Genomic DNA, 11,331 nt, shown 5'->3' with positions numbered 1-11,331 from the left:
CCACACCCCTTCTCATTACAGAGATGCACATCACCTAATATGCTTAATTGGTAGTAGGCTTTTGAGCCTATACAGCTTGGAGTAAGACAACATGCATGAAGAGTATGATGTGGACAAAATACTCATTTGCCTAATAATTCTGCACTCCCTGTAGTTAATAATTTTTTCATGACCAAAGGCAACAGAGCTGCCATATACCTTACTCTGTGTATGAGAGCTCCTGATCTCTGCCCGTTCAAAGTCAGCATACTGACTTTGTAATTTGTACTCACTATTAGCTAAAAATACACACGTGTACCCTCGCAGACAATGGCAGAAGTTGTGAATTATAAGAAATCTGATATGCATATAAGTGTATATCTCCTTCCAGTGAACAACTTTAAAAGAACGCCTGTTTCCTCCAGCACCATTAAGGGCCTCACCCTCAGCTGGAGTCCTGACAGCTTATGACAGACGAACCGTGCAGAGTACCCGCTGATCAGACAGCGTGATTACACCATACATCACAGGTTCCTAAACACAGGCCTCCATCCTGCCTAAACGCACCAGCATACTTCAGCGTCTGTGTTCAGACGCTGAAGTATAACTGTGTAGTCTAAACTTAGTCACACATGGTTATTGCTCAAGAATATGAGTATTTTTAGCTCATTTGCAAACTTTGAGCCATAGGATTACTGTTGCAAAACCTTTTTTTTCTTACCCCAAAAAGTACCTCTTTTTTTCACCCCTCCTTTCTGTCTTTTCCTCTCTTTAATGTTGAAGTCTAGACAATTTATTGGAGAATAACTTGTCAGGGAATGCTTTTTTCTGTGGCTCACTTTACTGCATTAATGATTCATACACATTTAAAATAGCTTTCCACAGTTTATCACCGTGGCCCCATCTCTTCATCAGCAGGTTTGCATGAATTTTCCCACAAGTGTGTGCATGTTTTGGATGTAACATGACGAGCGCACACAAACATATCTTTGTGTGCGCATATTCATATCTCTGTGTGAGTATATGTTATGATGGATGTGTGGGTATGTGAGTGTGTGTGTGTCACGATGGGTCTGTGTCTTTAGGCAGACTTCAGTGTGTCTGGCTGGCTGATCGTAACTCACTGGGAGGGAAAGGCACACATCTCGTTCTGGAAGCTTTCAGTCACAGATCGTATACAGTCACTTTGGTGTGCATACCCTCTCACACACACACACACACACGTTCAGCTTGTACAACCACTGAATTAAGGTCTAGATAAGATGAAACTTTGATCCAGTCGGATAGTTGGTGCACAGAGGAGCACACACAGGTTTGTGCTAACACACATTTTCTGTTAATTGGCATGAAATGATTCCACTCAGACAACTAAAATATGACGAAGCTCACTGCACACTTGTTGTTTAGAGATTTTGCAGTTACTGATATCAAAATATTTGCTAGAATACATGCTGTAATGTAAGTGATGCATAAGATTGTGTGTGATTAGGCTTATATATGATGAGAGTTTGAAGCTTGTGCCCTTTTGTACTGCAGAAGCTTGAAGCTGTGTTACAGTGATAATCTTCCATACCTGAATACTTGTTTTTTTACCCCTTTTCTCACTCAAATGTGAAGTCACTGTCTTGTTCCTTCTGTCCTGTTGTCTTTCTGCATCAGTCAGATATTTTACTCCTTTCGGTTACCTCACAGTTATTGAGAAACCTACTTTTTATTCAGATGCCTGCAGCTGTCTTGGACCGAAGTAGGGCAGGCTAGTACGCAGATGAACCAATGCAAATACAGATACATGCGCAGAGTGAGAGCTAGTAAGAAGTAGGGCAGACAAGCAGGCAGTATTACCAAAAGCCCTTGGATATCAGGGGCAGGCTGTCCCAGAGGAGCATCATGTCATAACAGTCCTGATTGCACACCATTTAGGAATGCCTGCAGAGTTAACCTTTCAGTGATGAGGGGTCACCAGTGATGTGATCACTAACCCCTCTGATGCTTCCCTGCCAACTGCATATACACACTCTTGCATTCATTCTCCCCTAATGCCATCTCTGTACGGTGTGGGATAATTGCCCACAAATGCTCCTTGGTGGCTATTAGACATGGAAGATTTACTCTCAAGCCAACCACTTCAAAAAATATTGTATCCCACTAAAAGCTTGAGATGCTTCAGTTCCCTTGTGTTTTCTGCGTTGATTTCTTTTTCCTGCATTATCTGAGGTAACTCACTTTATCTGCCTGCCTCTGTCCAGGTGCAGTACAGCGATGCGCAGAGTGGTAAGGATTTTGTGACCTATCTGACTCTCTCCCCTGTGCAAATGACTTTCCACGGCACTGGGAGCACCCTCCAAGCCAGCCATGACCAGGTGAGTCTGCTTAGATGCATTCAGTATTGTGTAAAAGTTGTATACAATAACAGTAAAGTGAGGATGTTTTTAAAAAATATGCCCATTTTTTTGTTTGTTTTGTTTTTGTGGTTATCAATGAACTGAATGTAAAGTACACTAAACAAAAAACCCACAACATCCATGCTTTATTAAAGCACAAGTTAGCAGTTTACCTCTGGAGTCGATTACTTTATGACTTTTTTAAGAGTCCAGTGTAATGTGTTAAAACATCAAAGTCAAACTCAGTGTTTCAAACAAACTAACAATCAAGGCCATTGACTACCAGCTTCAGTGTTCTGCAGAGAAAGTCATGTCAGTCAAAGAAGTCCAGTCGCTTTGAGGAGACTGATAACATGATGTAACAAATCCATAACAGACCCTGCCATGTTTTCATGCTCTCCAGCATACTTCTTTTATTAACCGGTTGCTGTTACAAACACATGGCCGCAGCTTTTCGGCTCGCAGCCGAACATACACACCAACAACAACAACAACAACACAGTCAGGACACAGCACAGATTTTAATGCAGGCGTGATGAGCTGATGCAGCTCTGGTGTGTCAGCCTCCCTGCAGCAGTGCTACAGAGCACACCCCGCCACATACCCCCATCACCCGACTGAGTCTTTTTTAAGTTGCTTAAAATGTATTTTGATGCATCCACAGCAGTATGACGCTTCTGTGCTGATCCTTGTGTTTACTTTGTCAAACTGGGGGGTTTCCTACCATAACATATTTTAAGAAGTATATTGACTATAGATATATCCACTTTAAAAAAACTGAAATATATTTCTTCCTACGTTTATATATTTATAAAGCGCTCTGAGTTGACCAAATCTTCCTGTGGACTGTAATCAATGACCCTTCATGGCAATTAAATTGGATTTTTATGGCTCCATAACAGTGACCGCCGTGGCCCGAGCGTTTATGCTTTTGGTTGCCTGTCCATCCAAATCTGGTGAACATGATATCTCTTGGATGGCCTTGATGTATTTTAGTCACATTTGGCTCAGATGGTCACTTGGACTAAAGTCAGGGCTGAATAGATTTTGGTGGTCAAAGTCCAAGGTCACTGTGATCTCAAGTCTACCCCTTGTGAAGGGGATATCTAAGACACCTGCAGAGTGTTCATTACAAATGACACTACATCTGGCAAAAATGTGTACTTGGACTCATGGACAAACTGATTTTTAAATCTGGTGGTCATTGGTAATGGTTACAGTGACCTGACCAAAAAAAAAAAAAATGTTTTTTTCCAATGTAAGAATTAATTTGACAATTGTAAAAACATTTCACAGAAATATGAAATAGCAAGAAATGAAATAATGATATTTTATAGTTAGTTCGCTGGTTAGCAGTGCTACAGAATCAGTACAATCAAGTTGGTTTTTCCAGTTGAATCTAATACTGATAGTCATGCTTGTGAAAGATAACATATCAAATATTATAAACAGATACTTGTAATAATCAAGTATCTTATTAAAGACATTTGACAGTTAAATCAAAGACTTTATCCATCCAAAAATCGGACCAAGAAGTTGAGTACATATTAAACTGTAAATATCATTAGCTAATCTTGATTTTATATTATTTTTTGCAATAATAATAAAAAATAAACTGCAACTGTCCCACTATGTTATCAGATGGGCTTCCTTTCCTGGTGCAGTCAAGTGTACCGTATGCTGTATATGGTGTACTATATAGGACGTATTGTGAGACTTTGACAGGTCTCATCCTCTAATTAACAGAGAATCTCTGCTTTTATTATTAATCACCAGGGTGTTAGACCCACCCGTGTTAATATTTACTCACTGCATTTCTTCCCGACAGCTTTAGTTTTTCTATCCATCAAAAATAATCCTCATCCACAAATCTGATTAAACTTATGGCAGACCCTGTCATTCTCTCTCCCTCCCTCCCTCTCTAGTTTTCTCGCTCACTCTCTTTCGCATACTCACTGCATTCAGAAGGAGGTTCTTTGTCTTGTGTTGCCCAAGCAGAAAACCAGTTGCTTACAATCTATCATCTAAACATAGGACGCCTCTTTGTTCAGCAGTCTTCAAAGCTTTAATAAAGGGCCTGGTCGGCCCCGATTGGGCCAGCTGACAGGGGGCTAGTGTCGCCACCGCTAACTGAGAGCCAAGCCAATATAGGCCAGGCAGGTCTGCGTCCTTGGGACCTGTTGTTGCCAGGAGCACTGGGGCATGACCGACTGTTAGAGAAAGCCTTTCTTTTCCTCTTCTCAGTACAGTGAAGAGTATGACCACAAAGGGAGCACCTAACAATAAGGGGTTACCCCCAGCAGCCCTTCAGTCCACAACACTTTAACAATTCTGAAGGCATCACACATTTGGATGGCTTTACCATAGACCATTTTCCATCACAGGAACTAGCAGGTCATATTAGGGTGTCATGCTCCTTTTTTACATGTTCCAACCATGGAAGCTATCCCTGTATGACCTCTTTATGGGCTGTTTCCGTGGTGGGAAAAAGTATAAATTCCAGGATAAGTAGCTCTGAGCGCCCCTGAAGTACTACTAGGCAAGACTCAATGCTGAGACAGCACTTAAAAAAAAAAAAAAAACAGTAAGGCAATGCAACAATCAGCAACACAACAACTATATTTGTTCTCTCAGTCATCCTGTTTTTATGGACTCACAGTTCCATACTTACATCAATGACGTCAAATTATTTAAATGTTAATTAAAGCAAAATTATGACGTCACATGTGTGTCTTGTTGAAGCCCTGTTACAATTGAAGCAGAAAAGCTGAAAGAGCCAATTAGTCAGTTCCTGTAAACGTGCGTGTCACTTAGTGGCTGCACCTCACTTACTTATAAGTTATTGTAAAAGGTCTCCTAGTTCATTTTAGGCATGCGCTTTCATAAATTCAGATTGATTTGCCAATTACTAAGTGAGTGAGTGAGCTATGTGTCCCCTAGGCCAAATGCCTCAGCACCCACTCACAGGCACTCTCAACTCACAATTTAATATGTACATTTAAAGATTGTAAATCTGATGAGATGGAACTGGGAATCTCAGCGCTAAGACCTGATAAAAAACCTTTCCTGGAGCCTCTCTCTGTTGCTGCACACACAAAATTACCACAGTGACATGCGGTGACTCAATTTATGATCTCGCTGGGAATTTCCTGCAGTGTTATCCGCACTCTAGTGGAGGTTTATGTCTACTAGGCCAGAGTAACTGATAAAGATCCACAGCCAGAGGAAATCCTCTCCATACTTCTCTGCCCATGATGTTAAAGGAAAGATATGCATGATACAGAGTACAGTTATGAAGGAGTTTGCAAACACAAAATAGAGTTGAAAAAACCCCATAGTACTCATTTTCTATTTGTGTTTGCATGGTTCCGGCATTTCAGGCTGTACTTAGGTTTTTGAACAAGCGCATGTCCATAAATGAGGTGTTAAATAAAAGGAAGATTAGTGATTAGGGTTTAATAATAGATTCCTTTATTTAATATGGAGGAACAGCTTAGGCACACATGAGCTGAGAAATCAGATATAATGTATTCTTTTAAAAGTACCATAACCCTGTTTTCTAAGTCACATAAAAGCAAGGATAAATTAACATGTTATTAAGATCAGGTGTATCAGGTGATCCTGAACCCTCCCTTAGTTACTCTGTAATAGCCTAGGCTGCTGGGGGCTTCCCATGATGCACTGTTTCTTCTTCTCTCACCTCTTTTCACTCTCTGTGTTTGTTCACCACTCTGCATTTAATCATTAGGTAATTTTAATCCCTCTCTCTTCCTTAGTGTGTCTTTTGTCCTTTCTCACTCCCAGCTAGTTGTAGGAGATAGGTGCCCCTTCGTGAGCCTGTTTCTGAAAAAGGTTGCTTCCTGTTAAAAGGGAGTTTTTCCTTCCTACTGTTGCCAAGTGCTTGCTCACAGGGGGTCATTGGATTGTTGGGGTTTCTCTTTATTGTTCTATAGTCTTTACATGATCAAAAAAGCACTGTGAGGAGACTGCTGTTGTGTTGTGGTTTTATACTGTATTAATTCATTTTAGTTAAATTAGATTTGCTTGGTTAAATTCACATTCAAACAGCTTTTATCTCACTTCCAAAAACAAATAACAGGCTCCGTAACATACTGTATTTAGACATATTTTTGATAGGACTACATGCTTTCTGGACAGGCTGATTCCTGTGTTTGTTCTTCAGAGCTGAACTAACTCTTCTGGCAGTCCCTCTGTGGCGGCAGTGGGACACCAGGGGGGCCGAGGCCCTCTGGTCTGAGTGTAAGGTGTCGCTGGTCCAACATGAGTGGCCTGCAATCGAAGATGACAGGGTGACTGTTGTCTGCCACCAGACTCTTGTGTGTGTCTATGTGCATTTGGTTGTGTGTGGGATTGCTTTGCGTGCAGTAATGTCCTCAGCTGAGCCACCCTAGGTCCCAGGAGCCCTGTCTCCCAGATTGTCAGCTGTGACTGCTTAGGTTTCCTGCAGCAAAGGCACTTTTTGGCTGATTTGATGTGACACATTGACTATAATCTGTTAGGATTAAAATGTGTTGCAGACATTCTTTCAGGTAATGAGGGCCACTTTTTTCTGGATTTGTTTGGCTATTAAGTTGTACCAGGTTTTCCAGGTATTCCTTAACAATTTATCATGAAGCTGTGATACAAAGTTTTGCATAAGTGGTTCATTATTTGCTGAGCCAGTGCTTTTATTCCCAATTCATTCCACGCCAGGGTTACAGTAGGTAAACACTGTTTTCTTGCTCTCTTGACCATTTTTGTTCGTTTATACCACAGAAAATGTAACAGTTCTGGTAAAATTGACTGGGAATCTGATCGTGCTCTGGCAGAGCAATGATATTGGAACAAAGGATGAAAGGGCAGAGCTATAAGGAGCCCGTTTAGGGACTCTAAATGTTACACACATTCCTGTCTTTGTTTACATGAAATGTGTTGAAAAGGCTTGGATTCATGTTTGACCCAAGTGAGTATGGAATAGGCTACAGCATGACCACTGCAGATGCCTGAAACCTCTACTTTGATTTATATTTTTAAAATGTATATATTTAAAAAGGAAGTTGCCTTTTAAGGCAGTGAATACAACACTTACTACAGTGCTAGTGGATAGTTTCTTGGTTGCATTTAAGGGCTGGTAATCACTATTATAAACCCATGTTTACTGTGTTTAAGTTAGGAGAAAAAAGCTGAAAGTAACGAAGTATAGTGGAAGATAGTAGGATAACTGCTGGCATGGTCTTCAGAGATCCCCCGTGGAGCTCAGGGGAACAGCAGGAGAGGGAGCTGCAGAGGGCCAGAGGTTGTACAAGCCTTGTGTTTGAAGTCTTCCTCCCTGACTGCAGTGCAGACGTTACCCCAAGCTGTGCTCCTCTCAGGGGGTCCTCTGGAGTGTTACCCAACCAGGCTGGCAGCTGTTGAACAGCTTCTTCTCCCTGCTTATCTGTCTTAGCTGTCTCCTCTTTATGTGCCAGTGTTTTGTAACCAAAACCAGCACCTGGACATATCCTAAATCACTGAATGTGGAGAACACAGGGCACACTGGTCTGTCACTCAGACATCGAAACACCAATCACCTGAATGAGGACTGGAGACAGTTTTTAATTAAACATATTAAATGTGTATAGTAACTGATTGCCTGCATGGAGGGTTTTTTTGGTGGAACTAAAGAAAAGGAGATTTTTATTTGCGGTTTCACTTGTGACGTGATCAAAAATGACAGGAAGATAGATAAATTTCAATCAGCTGGAGTAACACAGTGTCCTGCCCTGATTCTATACTTACATGCCAGTCGCCCATCAAGGACCAGTTTCTGAGCCAGGAAGACCCTGGTTCGATTGTGTTTTTGTCGCTTTTTCTGGCAAACAACATCCTGACACAAAATTTGGGTCATTTCAGAACAAAATAAATGACGCCATAAATATTTGGCTGATATCAAGTCACGGCTGAGTGTAATGATCCAAAAATTTGGCTTGCAGGAGAATTGGTCTGTTGCTTCTGTTAACTGGGTCAGTTGAAGAACTCATCAGCTAGAAATGCAAGTATTGTTTACACTACGTTATTGCGAGTCACTGCAGACCACTATTGCATATTTGGGTTGGATGTCTTTTTCTTTATATAGTACATAATGAGACCTGGACTTTGTTTAGTCTTAAGCTCTACATTGTTGTGCCTAGCCAAAAACAGCAAGTGGAAAATAAACTTATTGCAGTTGCTGGTTTATAGAAAAATTACCTGTCTTAGCAGTCACCAACATCAAGCAATACAACCCTCACCCAGAAGCTACCTGAACATTTAGAGATTACTACAGGTGGTGCCCGTAGGTTCCTCTAAAGGTCCTGTAGAACCTAAATCCTGCTAAGGAAAAGCTCATACCTTACATTCACACTGTCAGACGTATCCAAACCATGATTATCCCCTTACCCATCACCACCCTTTCCCTACCCCAGAGAGAGACAAAGCGAAGTATCTATAGAGCGATCCATCATTCCTGCCTGTCTTCCCACTTGCCCTCCTCAGGAAACACCTTTCAGACCAGGAGATTAGAGTGTGACGGGAAGAGAGAAGAGCAGTGAAAGAATGATGGAGGAGGAAGAGGAAGGTGTAAATGATTAAGAGGGAAAGGCTAGAGAAGAACTGCAGAGAAACTGATTAACTGGGCAAACAAAAGACTGCTGAGGCAAGGAATGAGAAAATGGGAGATACAAGTGTCTTTTTTCGCTACCTAGAGAACGCCAGTAGGAATAAACATGAACTTGCCCATTAGGGGACTTGTTGATATCTCCTAGTGGCCTCTTGGAACATTAGCAAAGCTTTTAAGGGTAGACATCAGCCATTTTCACACATGCACTATAACCTTGAACCTTTCTAGACATTATGTGAGAAAGTTGTATGTATGTGTAAACAATACAAGTCTGCTCCAGTAGACTTGTATCATTTACAAACTCATTTGCCACAACAGTTAATGTGTGATAAGTCTTTTTAACATGGAAGATTTTGCTGGGAGACCTTGACACGTACCACCAATGTAAACATTGTAGTTCAAGCTCCCCCAGACACACACCAAACCACAAAGCTGCTCTGTATTGGCTTGGAAAATGGCCCCAAGGCAATGGCCTAGACCCATTTCCCCTTGTGGGACTAATAAAGGTATATCAAATCAAATCAAATCAACTCCCCGGATTCCAATTCGATTGTGCATCCCACAGATTTGCCAAAACAAGCTAATCTGTTTTGATTTTTGATTTTTTTTTTTTTGGGTCAATTGATTAGTCCATTATTTAGCAAATTGTTTTTGTTCCACTACAGTGGAGAAGAATGTACTCAAAAAGCTGCACTATGGTCCTCGGGCCAATCAGATTTTCACTTCAAAGTAATCTAAGTAAAAAGAATGGACTGCCATTAATAGAGCAATTTTCTAGTAATAGAGACCATATTTGTACTATATGTTTTAAAACATTTTATCTACCTCATGTCCACAGCCAGTTTAAAATCACTATTTCACCTAACACCAATGTCTTTGGGCTGCCCACACAGAACACCCCACTCAGGGTTAGAACCAAGAACCATCTTGCTGTGAGGCAATAGTGCTAACCACAAAATCTGTTAGCTACTCACTTATCCACAAGGGGCCGCCACAGCAGATGCATTTGATTTGGCCAATTTTTTACGCCAGATGCCCTTCGTTGCATAGCCTATCCGGGAATTTGAGTGTTTTCCTAGTGACCATCACTGAACTAACCGTCATCCATGCTTTGGGAATATATGAGCCTGGTTCTGGTTTCACCAAGTGCTTGCTAAAAAGGAGCCGTCTGTGTTATCGTAGGGTTTTTACCTTTGCAAATACAAAGCATCTCGAGGCAACTATTGTGATTTGACACTATATAAAATTTAATTGAATAATTAATATGTACTAGTAATAACACATTTATGGATGACTGCACGTCCAGAAACACAGTTTACCCACAAGTGCTTGCAAAACATATGATAACTTCTGTTCCAAAACTAAAATTAAAAAGGCCTGCGTTTCAGGCTGTCAGCACGTGTTAGTAAGGTATGAGCTACAAAGTAATTTGACACGTTTTAGTACAATTTTTAGACACTCACATAAAGGCATTAGTGCAATTTTCGCTCGCAGATAGTGTTACTGTGCCTGCCAATCTGGATTACGTTCCATTGCTTGGAGTGTCTCTGAAGCTGGAGTTTTGGAGATGTAATACACTTTGAGAGCAAATAACGTTAAGAGTGAGATCCTTTCTCTTAGCCGATTTGTCATTCTGTCATATATTGTCTTTTTTTGCGCAAATAACTCCTTTTTAATCAAAATTCTTTCAAAAAGAATAATTTATGTTTTTATTGAAATGAATTGTTCTCCCAGACCAGTGTGACTACTTTAGAACAAGCAAAGGTGCCGGATTCATTATCACATTCACGGTGAGAGGAGCAAGATGTTTTGGCAGTGACTTTGCAGCCTTCAGGGGCGTCAGGTTTTGCGCGTGATTTCTCACGCACACAAATTAGGTGCGGATAAAGGTTTGTAAAGCAGTCGCACCTTCTTTCACTCGGCACCTCTGTGGGAGGTAAAGGAGAGCTGGGCTACCCACTGCTCTTTGTAGCGTCTTTTGCTCATTAGCTTCATGTCATTTGATACTGAGTGATAGCTCGCCTTGCTGAAAAGGTCCCCAAGATAAGGACCATGCATTTAATCTTTTCCTCTGCTCTGCAATCTTTCAGTAACAATGTGTGAGATGTGTCATCTGTGGGGACATCACCTTTTTCTAATGGCAGCACAGTGATGTTTTACTCCTCAAAGGTTAATATTTCTCCTCTGTTTAATAATCTGTGTTATGCAAGCTGTTTCACCGAATCCACTTATGCTTTGTTGACCTAATATACAAGCCACACAGCAGTAGAGTGATGCCAAGAAGACATTTTCAGAGCTTCAGCCTTCCTCTGTCTATTTGAGCTCTTTGGAAAT

The 11,331-nt window shown here is 41.0% G+C and overlaps 1 protein-coding gene across 1 annotated transcript in view; it reads left to right on the top strand.

The window, feature by feature from the left end:
* The window catches only part of stau2 (staufen double-stranded RNA binding protein 2), a 104,777-nt gene that overhangs the window by 70,310 nt on the left and 23,136 nt on the right, over nt 1-11,331 (top strand). The window contains exon 13 of the mRNA XM_005912151.2: nt 2,226-2,339. Coding sequence (XP_005912213.1) covers nt 2,226-2,339 — 114 coding nt within the window. The remainder of the gene's footprint in view (nt 1-2,225; nt 2,340-11,331) is intronic.

The sequence above is a fragment of the Haplochromis burtoni genome, unplaced genomic scaffold (assembly GCF_018398535.1).
Source record: "Haplochromis burtoni strain Fernald_Lab_line unplaced genomic scaffold, NCSU_Asbu1 Contig_1, whole genome shotgun sequence".
NCBI classification, from domain to species: Eukaryota; Metazoa; Chordata; class Actinopteri; order Cichliformes; family Cichlidae; genus Haplochromis; species Haplochromis burtoni.
The sequence above is the reverse complement of the archived record's forward strand: the minus strand, read 5'-3'. Positions and strand labels throughout refer to the sequence as shown.